This window comes from Sabethes cyaneus, chromosome 2 (assembly GCF_943734655.1).
Source record: "Sabethes cyaneus chromosome 2, idSabCyanKW18_F2, whole genome shotgun sequence".
NCBI lineage: Eukaryota > Metazoa > Arthropoda > Insecta > Diptera > Culicidae > Sabethes > Sabethes cyaneus.
The window spans coordinates 217,691,431-217,706,033 of NC_071354.1; the positions used below are offsets into that span (position 1 = coordinate 217,691,431).

At 40.8% G+C, this 14,603-nt stretch overlaps 2 protein-coding genes across 3 annotated transcripts in view; both read left to right on the forward strand.

Annotated features, from left to right (window-relative positions):
* Positions 1–1,151: 1,151 nt before the first annotated feature.
* LOC128734560 (mitotic spindle assembly checkpoint protein MAD1) overlaps positions 1,152–14,603 on the forward strand; it is a 42,156-nt gene continuing 28,704 nt past the window's right edge. Inside the window, exons 1-5 of one of the 2 annotated variants that reach the window (XM_053828823.1) lie at positions 1,152–1,471; positions 1,555–1,733; positions 1,793–2,882; positions 2,940–3,080; positions 3,140–3,865. In XM_053828823.1, the coding sequence (XP_053684798.1) occupies positions 1,354–1,471; positions 1,555–1,733; positions 1,793–2,882; positions 2,940–3,080; positions 3,140–3,840 (2,229 nt within the window). In that variant the 5' untranslated portion in view covers positions 1,152–1,353 and the 3' untranslated portion in view covers positions 3,841–3,865. Of the gene's footprint in view, positions 1,472–1,554; positions 1,734–1,792; positions 2,883–2,939; positions 3,081–3,139; positions 3,994–14,603 lie in introns of those variants that run through there. The other variant, XM_053828821.1, reaches the window with a different exon arrangement.
* Positions 10,391–11,618, forward strand: LOC128734562 (uncharacterized). Its single transcript, XM_053828825.1, has 3 exons — positions 10,391–10,619; positions 10,688–11,179; positions 11,239–11,618. Exons 1-3 carry the CDS (start codon positions 10,437–10,439, stop codon positions 11,506–11,508), a joined length of 945 nt encoding a protein of 314 aa, XP_053684800.1. The 5' UTR covers positions 10,391–10,436; the 3' UTR covers positions 11,509–11,618.

The following is a 14,603-nucleotide window of genomic DNA, read 5'->3' on the forward strand; positions in this document are numbered from 1 at the left end:
GTTTAGAAATTTCTAACAACTGTCAGTCGGCCCAATTAGCGAATCAGCTGGAGTGCAATCGTGGCCCAATTAACGAATTCAGGCTGTAATCAATTTGCGCATAGCTGGAAACAAGGCGCACAGAGGCGATATAACTGCTTAACAAGTGTTTTTCCGAAACGATGGTTCTACAATTGATGAAGGGACGGTAGGGGAAAGAAATGAAAATTTTTTGGCGAAGGTGGGGAAGAGCGGAAAGGAAGGGGAGGGGGTATTGGTAGCTATGCTTGACAAGTAGTCGTTTTGACTCCTACCTTTTGTCCAATGCTGGAAGGTGCATGAGTCGAACCAAGCTGTAATCTGAGATTATAACCGGATTCGAACCCACAACACCCGCCAGGGCATGTGGTTCGCTGGTACTTTACCTTTGAACCATAGAGGCGCTGGACAAAAGGAGACCGCAAAATCCACTTCTCAAGAATAGCGACGCGTTTGGTTGGATTATCGACACATATTGTGCCGCTTCCTGCATCAATTGCAGATTACCATCGAGCGAGAAGTTTTAATCTAACTACTATTTACTTTCAGGACGACGACACTATGCCGGCCCTTACGACTTGCAAGGTACTGCACATGACGTTGTTCGTCTGTCAGTCAATATTTTTTGTAATATTTGAACAGTATTTTTGACATTTCTCAAAGACATCGCACGTTTTCTTTCCGTACATTCCTTTAGTTTTACCGTGAACGCGCGGAAAGAAAACGTGCGATGTATTAGGGAAATGTCAAAAATGCTGTTCAAATATTACGAACGCATCCGCCATTATGGCTCGTAAAAAGCTGGATACATATTATCGAAATAGTTTTTTTTATTTATGACGTTACGCATAACATTATTACTCAAAGCCCTCTCCACTAAAAAATTTTGTAACAACTTGTAACAGAAACTCAACATACCCTCACCCCCTGTTGTGTTTTGTAATATTTGACGGCTCCTTTGTTGCAACTGTAACATTTTTTTCAGTGTACGTGTTTTTGGAATATTCTCCGACATTTTGTGTGGCTTATTCAGGGTTTTATGAAAAATCTGGCAACCCTTGTGATGAAAACGTCAAAATTTTCTTATCGCTTTTTATTTCGGAAGAGTAGCGTACCTTGAGAATATTGTAGTGAATGGAAAGTTCTTAAAAATATCGAATTGTTCAGAAAAGTAATTGTAATTGGAAAGTATAATTTATTGCCTGCCTGCATCAGATCAAGTTTTATTAAAAGACCGCGTGGATAAAGGTGCAAACAGCGTTTAAGTGCAAGCGTTCCGATCGACGGTCTGGAACATCGTTGTACAGGGCAGCGGCAAAGAAGTTAACGGAAACAATGGAAAACAATCTAATGGATAATACTGGCCAAAATGATGCCATGAATGATAGCTTATCTACGGCTAGTCTATCCAAGCGTCTTAGTTTCGACTATCTAAATGCTTCCTTTGAATTAAGTAAGTATTGATTATGTCTGGTTCGCTTCTGAGGATAGAGGTTATGTTTTTATTGTTTACCTATACTATTCCGTTGATTTCAGATCGTAAAAAGCGTAAGCTCTACGATATGAACGACATCTCCAGCGACGGGAACAATACTACTTTGGACGAACGTAACGTGTCCCAGGAATCAACCGGAGTAGTCAATTGCTCGAATGCCGTACAGAGTCCGTGGGAGACCCGCCGGATGAAGGCGGATCTTATCGAGGCGAAGTCAAGAGTGAGTTTTTATGTTTTTCTGCTTGTGCCGTTTAAAATCATATTCGTTTTGTTTTCTAGATTACCATGTTGAAGAAGGAGATTGAACATCAGAATACACAAATTGCAACAACTCAACTTAAAAGTCAACATAAAATCTCTTCCTTGGATAAGGAGCTGAAATTCAATGTCAAAAAGGTGTCTGATTTGGAGAAGCATCTATCGGCTTTACGTAAACGGGAGAAAACAGCACAAGAGGAACTGGTGAAATATAAAAATCAGTATAATATTTTGAAACAATCGTCCGGAGACCAATTGTACGAGCTGCGATGTGCTCTAAAAGATATGGAACAGCAGTATACTATAGAGAAAAATGAGTTACATTCAGAAGTGCGTGATTTGAATAACCAATTGCTAGAGATCGAAGATCAACTTTCCATTACTCAAGAGGAGTTGGACACGTATAAAGACATAAACGAAACGCTGCAAAATAAGGCCGATTCGTATGATTCAACTAAAAAAGAACTGGAGGAGGTGAAGGATAACCTTTCGGAGGCAGAGTCCAAAATTAAGTCGTTGGAATATGAAATTGGCAGTCATGAGGATTGGAAGAATCTGTCGAAACTGTCCACTTCGCGGCTGGCAAATTATGCGGAGATGGAAAAAGAGGTTGCTCGCCTTAAAGAGGAATCCAAGAATTTACACGATGTGATTGGAAATAAAATGTTGCTAGAAGAACAGGTGGCTAGCTTGAAGACGCGGTTGGAGAACTTTGAGAAAAATGAGATCGATGCGGTAGCACTGAGCGTTAAGGTTAAGGACATCGAGAAGGAGCTGTCGGATTGGCGAAAGCTGGCCGTTGATTTTTGCCCGAAAAATTCCGCTTGCAGTCCGGTGGTTATGCGTTCACAGATTGAACGAATACTGCAGAACGATTTAATTCTAACGAGCGAAAAAAGTTCGGTTAAAAATGAGAAGAGTCAAATTCAAACTGTTATTGACGAGACTCGCGCGGAGAACGAACAATTGCAGAAGCAGCTGGACGACCACAAGCGGGCTTTGAAGAATCATCAGATGATGCTGCATCGGGTGCAGAAGAAGCTGAATTTGGTGGCTGGTGAGCGGGATTGTTGGAAGCAGTTGCTTGACAGCTATGAGAAGGATTTGACGAGTGAGTATTGGGTTTCTTTTCGAAGGCAAATTTTTTATTTTTACTTTATTGTTACAGTTAATCCAACCACCCTGAATAGCCAGGAAGCTCAGATGCGTACCAGAATAGAGATGCTCGAGAAGCAGTTGTCTGGTTATAGAGAATTGAATACTAAGCTGGAGAGCGAATTACAGACAGCGAAATCTATGCCTGAAATTGGTGAGTAAACCTATTGATTTGTTTATTTGTTTTAGAATAACACTTGCGATTTTCATCAGGAATGGACTCAGCACTCACTAGCGAGCAGTACGAGAAATTGCGTCGTGAAATTGATGCGCTTCGTGTGGAAAATGAACGCTTGAAAAGGCGGAAGGAAGAGCTGGAGCTTGAATTGGAGAATTCTACCCTGCGTGCCGAAATCAACCGAGACCGGTACAAGGTTGTCCGCTTTGCTGATAGCCCAGCCAACGAAGCGTATGAAGCACACAAAAATGAAATCGAGAAACTTCAAGCGGAAATTGAACGATTGAAGATTCGCAATCGTAAGCTGGAAGAGGGCAACGACGAGTTGACAATGAGACTGAATGATTCCAATATGACGATGAATGTTAAGGAAATGAACAGTCTTAAAGCCCAGGTGCAATCACTGGAGGCAAAGAACCAGCACATCAAGGAGATCTATAAAGCGGCGAGTAATGAATTCCGCGAGGTGTGCTACATGCTGTTCGGCTACAGAGTGGACCGCGTTGGGAATACGAACTATCGCATCTCAAGTATGTATGCCGAGAGCGAGGAAGAGTATCTCAACTTCCGGCTGAACGAGTCGGGTACGGTTCTGAATATGCTAGAGACGGCATACAGCGAATCCATTTCCGAAATGGTTTCCACGCACTTGGGAACGCACGGTTCGCTGCCGGCCTTCTTGAGCAACCTCACGCTGGATTTATTTAATCGAACTACGGTCATGGTGCAGGGTTAGGACACCGCAACGGATCCCATGCTTAGTAAGTAAGATTATTGATGAAACATATTGCTCTTCGATATAGATATTACTTGATCGCGTATCGCGAATTTAGTGGGCAACTTGAAATAGGCATTTGCGTCTAAACGTTAATATACACCAGATTGCACTCGAGCGTTGTCTCAAGCACGAAGCTTTTGGATTTTATTGATAGAGAAAATTTTTATGCGGGCGGAGTTTTATTAATGTCTCAATGTTTTCAAGGGGCCAAATAGTGTTTTGTGTTCAGCGTCAATTTGACTGGTAACTGCTGGGAAAACTGGCAAAATAACACTAAAGTACACAATTGACGCACAGTTCTGTCTCCCAGGCTCTGTGGATCGCCGGTAGTTATTAACCGTTGAACTGTACCGCTGGTACTGTTCTGTTGGATCCTATCAACATCTTTGTTTCATTACTTTCTTCTGTCGCTCACGTTAATATGACACCATACGAACCGTTGCTTTTCAAGAGATGGCGCTTTTCTAGTGGTAGGAAAATCAAAATTTCTCACTTATCTATGTTTACCTACCTGAAAAACGATCACTGATCATATTATCAATTTCCCACCCTTTCGTACGCGATGAATTATACCGTCGCGGGCGAAACCGTCGCCAGAGTCGTCGCGGGGGCAAATATCGTTTATTTTGCCAAGTAAATCAAAAGCTTACGTGCTAGACAAGCATAATATATACTTATAACTTACATACAGTCAAGCAGATTCTTTCTGCGACGATTTCAAGCCGTCAAAAAAGTGAGCAGCGCGTTTTGCTACCAAAGAAACGGGCAATACCTATTTTATTTTGATTGATTTTGATTAATTCTGATAAAAAACAATCTTTTTCTATACCTCTCCATTCGCATCTTACTACTATTCATCCGAGAGCCCGGAAAAGTGATTTGATATCGTGCGAGAGCCAGGAGCTGAATATGTTTGCGACATTTCAATTCGAACAAATTAAATTTTGTAACATGAACGTAATAAATAAAATAACAACAATGTTTACCAACTATTTATTGGTTCAGGTGTCCAATGTTATATTGCGATTAGCGATAAACACAAAAGAAACTGAGTTGCATGAGAGAGTAATGCTGTGGCTTAGAGTAAATTTATTGTCGCGTAAAATTGAGCTGTTTCCGAAACGTACAATATGCGTTACAAAGTAACGACATCTGTTGTATTCAACAGGGAAACATTGATAGTTTCAAGCATACTCTTACGCACAGAGCTGCCATAAATACAGATATTTGCGCATGCATAAATTTGGGACCCTACCGTTTTCTCCGGAGTCTTATTTTCTCGGTATAATCTTTTAAATAACATAAATAGTTTATGGAGTACTTTAAAATTCAGGAACATTAGTAGAGCGAGAAATCACAGTAACTAAAATAATTTATGGGTCCCAAGTTTATGCATGCACAAATATCTGTGTTTGTAGCAACTCTGCTCACGCATGGCGCATAATGAAACACTAGCGCCAACTTCTCAGAAACTACAGGCGGTGTCCTATATGTTTGCGGTAAAAAACTACCGTTTTAAAAAAAACACTACAATTTAGCAAAATGAGCCGAATTTCCTATCCTCCTCGTTATCTTATTGTGGGGTTCACTATAGGCTAATTGGCATTCCTTATTGTTTTAGGAAAATATACAAAATATAGAAATTTGCAACATAAGTTAAGTTGTAATGTTTATAAGGCTTAATCGAATGGTATTGATATAGTTAGTACATTGTTTGGGTAGTTTGTATTGCTAAAGTGTCCTTTACCATAAAGTTTACAATTTGAGGTAAAGCGAGGATAGGAATTTTTTAAAGAGTGCAAAAGTCTGAAATAAAAAAATACAGATTTGCCCTCATACACCATATGGGAAGGTCATGAGTGTACAAAATTACTTGGTATACAGCCCTAAGGGTTGTACGAAAGGGTGACGTAGGACTATATCAGATCATTAGATTAAAGATTAATGTAAACTGCATTTCTGGCATTTGTATCTGGCATTAGAATCTGTGAGTGTCATTGCTTAAGTGAATGTTTAAAAGAAAAGAGCGAAGTATTCAGTTTCAATTCTTCATTGAATTCAATGGTGACTTTGAAAATACGTGGACGGGGGTTCATAAGTACCCAAGTAGCACTTGTAACTAATCATAAAAATAAAAAAATAAAAAAAGGTTGCACAACAGTTACATTTAGGATACTTGTAACGAGTTAGGTTACATAAAATTAAAAATAGTTACTTTTTAGTTTTCTAGTGACAAAAATCTCAAAAAGTTACCAGCTGGTTACCAAATGACCAAATTGAAACCATTTTTTCGAGCTGTCAACAACTTGGTCGTCGCAAAACAGTCACCTTTCAGTTACGAGTTACCAAATAGTTATCAAGTAACACAAATAAAACCTTTTTCCAAACTGTCATCAACTTGCTGGTCGCAAAACAGTTAATTTTCCGTTACGAGCAGTTACGAAGTCAAAAAAAGTCACCTAGTAACATTTTCGCAACAACTTGTTCACTGTTCCTTGTAAACACAACGGATTAAGCAAAAACTAGATCTCAAGAATTTTACTAATGGTAAAGATAAACAATTAGTACACGGGTTGCAAAATGCTCTTGTAAATGCGTTTATTTACTTAATTGATGATACTTGGAATCCTCTCCGCACAGACATTGGTATTAAGTAAACAAATTTTGATTATTCTCAAACGTCAAAACGATCAAGTTACATCGAAACGAAACCGGCAATGAAAATAGGTTACAGTGTAACTTAGAAATGACGACATAAGAAATAAGTGATCACAACAGATTTAATATTGGTTACCGTAACTGATAGCGTAACCAGGTCGAATGCTAAGGTTACGTGCAACTAGAATGTAACTGAAATGTAACCTTCTATGATTAAAACTGCTGGTAAACTGTATTATTCAAACTGAAACTATTCTTTGATAATAACTTAACACTTTCTTTTCACAACAATCACTAAAAACACCTTTTCCCAATATCTATGAACAATGTCTGCTTCATATCAATTCATGCAATATGCCGAAAACGATGCAAAACTTCAAGGACGATGGTGTACTAGAAAACCAAAGGCAAAATGGCTATGAATTTTACTAAGTGATAGCGAAAACAATTTGTTTTTTAATGATTTCTAGGTGAATGCTTCACTAATTCATTATTGCTAAGAATAAATTCAAAAAATCAGAAAATTAAAATTAATATTTTTATATTTGTACATATTTGTTTGGTTGTATGACATTTGCCCGAAACCCATCCCCCAGAATTTTTTTGCCAGAATGCAATTTGCCCGAAAACCATTCCCCAGAAAGTACCATTTCCCAGAAAAAAATTTCCCTGAATGTACCATTCCCCAGAAATATTTTTCCCAGAATGTACCATTCGCCAGAAAACCATTCCCCAGAATAGATTATTCTCCAAAAAATTTAATAAATGGAACCATTTTTCGCATTTTGGTGAAAACCATCTTGCGGAATATATCAATCTGCAGAAGAGATTTTTCCCCGAAAACGATTTTCCATTTTCCAGAATACACTATTTTCCTAAAAAACCTTTACGCGTAGTACAAAGCAAAGCCTTGGATAAACTTCATAAGACTTGACCGTTCTTTATCGACAGATTCCGCAATCGGTAATTGGGGTACAGGATAATTACGAAGTCAGTGTAAAGATCCTACTGTCTATATAGCAGCGTTACGCGTAGTACAACTCTCCCGAATAGACTCTTTCATCTCTTTGCCACGCTTTCCAAATATTTTCTTTCCCGAAATTATATTTTTCCTATAAACTTTTCTCGAATAATATCATACATTAATAAGAATATATTTTCAAGGTTAACATTGACCGTCATAAAAACAATTAACAGTTAATCTTTTGCGTTTAAGGAGAATATGGGATAACGAAGGAAACAAAAAAGCATTTCTCAAGATCTGCTGCTTTTGGTATATGGTTTATTATGGTATTTATTTGCATTGGTTAGCGGGACATTGGATTTTACGTGGCCATACACAAAAGAAAATATATTACTTGCACTACAAATCCTTTTTTCTTTCCCTTTAATGCAAATAAGTTATCCTGATTACAAGGTGTGACTTATTTACCGTCTTAGTAGCAAGTGTTTCCTAGATGATTCAGGGCGAGACGGCCGTAGGCCGCGAGTGTTCGCCGGCGACCCGCCGTCGGAAGCGCCGGCCACTGCGGGGGGGCAGCCCCCCCGCAGAGATCACCTCAATTTAGGTGCAAGCATTTTCCTAGGTTTACTGACTAGTAGGGGCTATCCCTTAGTTGAGTCCGAACGAGCGATAGCGAGTAAGGACAGCATATACTCAATAAGTAGGCCGAACATGCTGTCGCAGTTTCCGAACAGTAATAGTTAAACCCAAATTACTACAAGCTGATTTTAGGGAAACTGTTAATAGGAAATTATTCGAAAACTAGACAGCAAGAAACATTTTTGTTTCAAGTATTTATCATACACTTGATCCATGACACACATCACACGTCTTGTTTCCGCATGTTCACGGTAAAACTAAAGGAAGTTGCGAAAACAATGTTCTCTTCTTCGGAAGTTTCCTTCTAACTCCAAATCACGTATGGAACCTAAATCACAAAACGGTCATTGGCTTTATAAACCATGTAGTACCAAATTGGGGCACAGGATTACAACTATCCCGCTCAACTCCATCAATGGGTATGAGCGGTACGTAAACTGTGTACAGCAGTCGGGGCCTGCCATAAAAGACGATCATTAAGACTGTCGCAGTGGCCTTTTAACCCAATGCCCTTCTGACATGCAAAAAAAAGAGTCAAGAACCAATAAAACGCTTCATTGTTTCAAATTTCTGGTAAGCTCATGCAAATACATGTATTTTGGGGTATGGTCCATTCTGGTGAAGTTTCCTGGGAGACAAAGTATAATTTTCTGGGAAATGGTCCATTCTGGGGAATGGTTTTCTGGGAAATGGTTTATTCTGGGGAATGGTTTTCTGGGAAATGGTTCATTCTGGGGAATGGTTTTCTGGGAACTGGTTCATTCTGGCAAAAAATTTCTGGCAAATAATTTTCTGGCAAGTGGTTTTCGGGCAAATGTCATACAATCATTTGTTTTACAAAAAATCAATTTTTCAAAGAAGTAAGTAACGAAAAGCTAGATTAAATCAGAGCGCGTGAATTTTTCAAAGCTAGAATCATGCATTTCACCATAAATTTGAAACTGCATTAAATTTTGTGTTGAAATAACAAGCGAAATTTATACACTCTTCTATATTCAATAGTTAAATTTACTACTTGACGTTGACAGCAATGGATTGAAATAATAAACCTGCTGCTTTGTTTTCGCTATGCAATAAAAGTTTCAAGATAACTAATTTGCCACCAATTGAAAGTCAATTTACATTTTATGTATAATTTCAATAGTAACCATTTTGTAACTACACATGTTACATATTGGTTATTGAGTAACTGTTAATGTAACCATATTTAGTTACATAAGTTGCGCTATTTCGGTTGCACAACTGTTATATTTTAGGTTACTGTAACCGAAGTTTTACATTTAAATTGGTCGCATATCAGCCGCTGCGACTCAATTGTGACAACGTGTGCTACTTGGGTACAACGCCTGCAACCATTGAGACATAGAGATTTCTATGTAGAGACATAGAGACGCTTGTGACCTTTAAAAGGGCCATTGGTTACAAATAACATTAAAACCAAAGCACGTTCATCGCAAATATGATGTGCCATTCGAATGTCCTGTCTTTTGACATGAATGGCAACCGGCACATAAGTTAGAGGTATCGATTCACTGTCTCTTGCTCCAAGAAGGTTTTACTAGTCTACTTTCACAGCTTGTTACATAGCTTGTTACTTCACACTTTGTTACATAGCATAGCAAAGCATTACATAGCAGAAAATATAGTACAAATGCAAAATTTCTGTTTTATCCTCCTACAACTAGGGGGATGGGTCTCAAATCATCATAAAATAAATTCATGCCTGCAAAAAACCCCACATGCCAATAATTTGGTTCCCTTTGCTTGATTAGTTTTAGAGTTATGAGGAAATTTGTGTTTCATTTGTATCGGAGCACCCCACCCCTCTTACAGGCCCTCCATAAAATTGCTCGCTTACCCCCTTCATAAAATGGCTGACAAATAAATTGTTCAGTTTCGTTCAGTAGTTTAATAGTTATTGCCATTTGAAATCTTTCATTCAAACGTTACCTTTCTATTTTCGTTTTCACAAAGTGCTACCCAATCCCAGTATAGTAAACAAAGACGTAGTCCTACGTCAAAACATCGGTCAACTCCTTTACGGTGAAAAGATAAAAATAATTGGTCAAAAATCGCTTAATTACCTTAACATATACCCGAAGTAACTGTCAATATACGTTGGCTTTAGACGACACAGCTTAGCAGATAAACCATGCTCTTCCTGACAGCTTTTTTGTTTTGATTTGATACCTGAAATTTCCGTCGTTGATCGTTCAGTCATTTAAATCTGAGATTTAAATAAACCGCAAGCAACAAACTATTCCATCATTTTGCCATTGGTGATTTCGTAAAAATGGAATGTTCAGTAACCTCGTGCCAAGCAAATAAAGAAGACCGTCCGGAACTGTTATTTTTTTCGATGCCCAGACAATACGAGCTACGAAAAGTGTGGTTGCAACGCTGTGGAATTTATACAAACCCAATGCCGGCGATACTAGCGAACAAACAGTTCTATGTTTGTCAGCAACACTTTGATGTGAGTATTGCTATGTATTTACTTTCCGATAAATAATGTAAATCGATGCAACATGCTCGCAATTTCAGCCATCGGATTACCGAATTGTAAAGGTAAACTCCAAAAGTTGCTCTCAAAGGAACATATTGAATAAGGACGTGGTGCCGCACAAGAGTATTCCACGCCAATCGGTGACTGAAAAATTTGTCTACATGATGCCTGAAGAAGATCCACTGACGTTACCGGATCGTTCTGTCGACGATATCGATATCGATCATGATTTAAGCACAACACCTGTACCCGAAAAGAAGCGCAAGATAGCAAGAAGTGTCCGTCCGCGTGGCAAAGCAAGAAAAAGAAAGCGCCTACCATCAACATACATTGCTAAGCCCATGAAATGGGAGTGTTGCGTAATCTCATGCGGAGCAAATAAAACAGACTGTCCGGATCTCATACTATTTGTGATGCCCAAGGAGTATGAACTGCGAAATGTATGGCTGCAGCGATGCGGACTCTATGTAGACCCATTACCGGCGGTACTAGCCAACAAAATGTTGTATGTTTGCCAGAAACACTTTGATGTGAGTATTACTGTCCAGTTAAATAATGTAAAATCGATACAAGATGTTCGCAATTTCAGCCTTCGGATTACCGCAGTGTGAAGGTCAACGCCAAAAGATACTTCCAAAGGCACCTATTGAATAAGGACGTTTTACCGCACAAGAGTATTCCACGCCAACCGAGGACGGAAAAGTTTTTCTACATGACACCTGATGAAGGTACGTTGCCCGAACGTTTTGTTGACGGGATGGACCATGATTTGAGTACAACATCACCACCTGTTAAGAAGCATATGGAGGAAGATGATGCAGAAACATTCGAATTATGGGTGGAACTAGAAGGGAGCTGAAGCCTCCCGGGCAAAAATTAGATCCTTCTCGAGAAAAGAGCGAAGGAGTGAAAAAGTGATGAAGAGACAGTATTTATTTGGGATGAGTATTGGAAGCGGATGAGCACGTTGCTTACAGTATCTTGGTGCAGTCACCTTTACTAAAGAGTGCATTGTCGTGTATAAAATAAATGTTCTTTTTTCTATTGAATGCATTAAAGTTTACCTTGCCCGTATTCCCTTTGTTCGTTTTTCGGTTATGTCATGCGGTTCTGTAATTTATCGATAGTCCAATATCTATACCAATAAACCGTCTACGCGTGGATAGGATTAGGCAAAATACGTACAAGTACGTAGAGACGAACGATAAACCTGATAACGTGAAATTTTTTTCTATTCTTGCTGACAGAAAGCACCAATGATAACGGTCATAGCCGCGAAGCGGAACATTCAGAGAAACATACCAGAAAACACCCTAATCAAGAGACCTGCTCTCAGACATAGCACGTTCTAGTTGAAGGTCGGCACTTTTCGGATATTGCCGACGTACGTTTCTTCCGGAGACCAAACGTCAACAGGAAGATACAGCTGAACATCCGTCGGTTATTGTCGAAAAGGGTTCCTCCTCCACCTGCACCTGTATCAAGAACTTCATCTCTATGTCTCCTCATCGCCAATTCGTTGAGCGTCTCGACACTCGCAAGTCGACTTCAACCTTTAAACAGGCTGACCAGACGTCCCGGATTTTGTGGGACTGTCCCGCATTGCCTAATTTCTTTATCGTGCCAGATGAATGTGCCAGATGTCCTCAGCATAGAACCGGGCTAGCTCTGTTTTGCGCGGTTATCTCCATTCAATTCGATTTTGACCCAGCCGTCGCCAATTTCTCAGAAGTCGCAAGTCGCTTTCGACCTGGTCGACTCTTTCGTCCGACATCCTTACGACGTGTTTCGCCCATACCAATTCTCGTCAGACCTCCTTTCACTTTAAACCGCGGTTGCAACCTGGTCGATTCGAGGGTCAAGGCACGTAGATCCAGAAAGGAAGGTACAGCCTCCAATAGGCAACTTGCGGGTCGTCTAATTATCGTTCGTTTAGCCGCCGAGAACGGCTTTATCGCGAAGTATATACCGTCGATAGTTTTGAGCGCACATGGCAGCTACTATGTAATGTACATTCGCATCCCGTAGGAAGCGTATGTTGATGATATTCAGTTTCTTTGTGGATATCTTTGCGGTGAAAGAAAATGTCTCTGATCATCAGGCCTTGGGCAATTGCAAAGATGCAACGATGCAGCGCTGGCCGTTATCATTCGTGTCGGTGTGCAGGATATAAGGCCCGATCCCCGGTCTATGCATTGCCTTCCCACCGACCTGAGCATTCATATTTCCGATGAAGATCTATTGATACACTTAGCAAATAGCTGTCGTATGTTGCCTCCGGCTGCACATAAGGCGCTTCCTACTTATCGTCTGGACTGCCATCGTATGAACAGTGCACGTTCATAACGGTTGATGGTTGAAGCCGTGTTTTATTTTCAACATACACATTCTCTTGTTGATCGTCTTCCAATCCATCACGCGGTCCTGCGTTCTGCAGATGACTACAAACCCTCTCCGCAGCTCGTTGGGTGCTCGCCTTTCTGACAGATATCCTGCAGAGCGGCGATGCCGAACTTTTGGGGTTCTAACTGATCGACCAACACCCTGTCGCCATCCACGAAAGTCAGCAATCTGCAGTTCCAGGTGCTAAGAATCCATTCCATGTCCTTATTTCTTAATTTTCTTGATCTTTCGTAGTAACATTGTTTAAATAGATTTCCCGCACTACCGAGTCTCATGATGGATCAGCCATTTTAGCTTTAGTGACAAGACAACACGTTTCCTAATTTAAGCGCCCATTCTGGATCAGACGCTGTCGTGAGCCGCTTTCAACCTGGAGTGCAGGCGCTCACTAGGATGAGGAAACGTCAAGTCGTCACAGTGTGTGTCACAGACGGGATGCGAGCAACTTAAGCGGGAATAGGGTAATCAACTCCGGTGGAAACTAATGCTGATAGGGAAAGAGGAATCATCGTCCTCGTGTCAGTGTGGGACTCTAAACAGTTCTGTCATGATGGTCCTCCGTCGACACAGGGGGTTGCTGCAGGCCCTACAAGTCATCCGTGAAACATACTAACTAGTACAGTAAGCAATTAACGTAAATTGGGACCGGAACAATCGGCATAGATCAAGGCTTGGAACATGGAACTACAAGTCGCTCAATTTTCTGGGAAGTGCCCGTATCGTTTCCGACTTATTGAGGGCCCGCAAGTTCGACTTTGCAGCGCTGCAGGAGGTATGCTGGAAGGGGTCTACGGTACATTCGTATAGAGATGGATACATCATCTACCAGAGCTGTGGCAATACCCAAGAGCTGGGTATAGCTTTTATTGTGATGGGCGACATACAAAGGCGCGTGATTGAATACGACAACTGCCCAAGGCATGACGCCAAATTCGTCATCGGAGGCCTCGAAGTTCAGGTTGACCAGGAGGAGGAATTCAGACCGGTAATTGGAAAGTTCAGCGCACACCCGCTCACGGATGAAAATCATCGACCTATTGACTACACCTGGAGATCACCACAACAGGCGGACTCGCAAATCGACCACGCTTGGATTGATGAAAGGCACTTCTTGGATATCTTCGACGTTAAGCGTGGCGCAAACATCGTTTCTGACCACTACCTTTTGACGATTAAAATGCGTCAGAGACTGCGTTGTTACCAACATTCGGTACCGTAGCTCGCTACGGTACATTCTGCCACGGCTCAAGTTAGCTGAGGTCGCTACTGTGTAGTACGCACAACGGTTTTGAGGCTGCGCTGTCGGGTGAGGGAGATGCAGCAACGATGCAGCGGAAGGTGTCATTGGGTTCGCTGAGAGGAGTCGACGTAACGGCTGGTTCGACGAGGAAGCGCGGGCGCCGTTACTGCGGCAGGGGACCCGTCAAAACGGTGGACGATATAGACAGAAACGAAGACAGCAAACTCACTTTTTCCGGGATAAAAAGGAATAAATGGAGTGCGAGGACATGGAACAGCTGTATTGTTTTCAGGAAACGCGTAGATTCAACA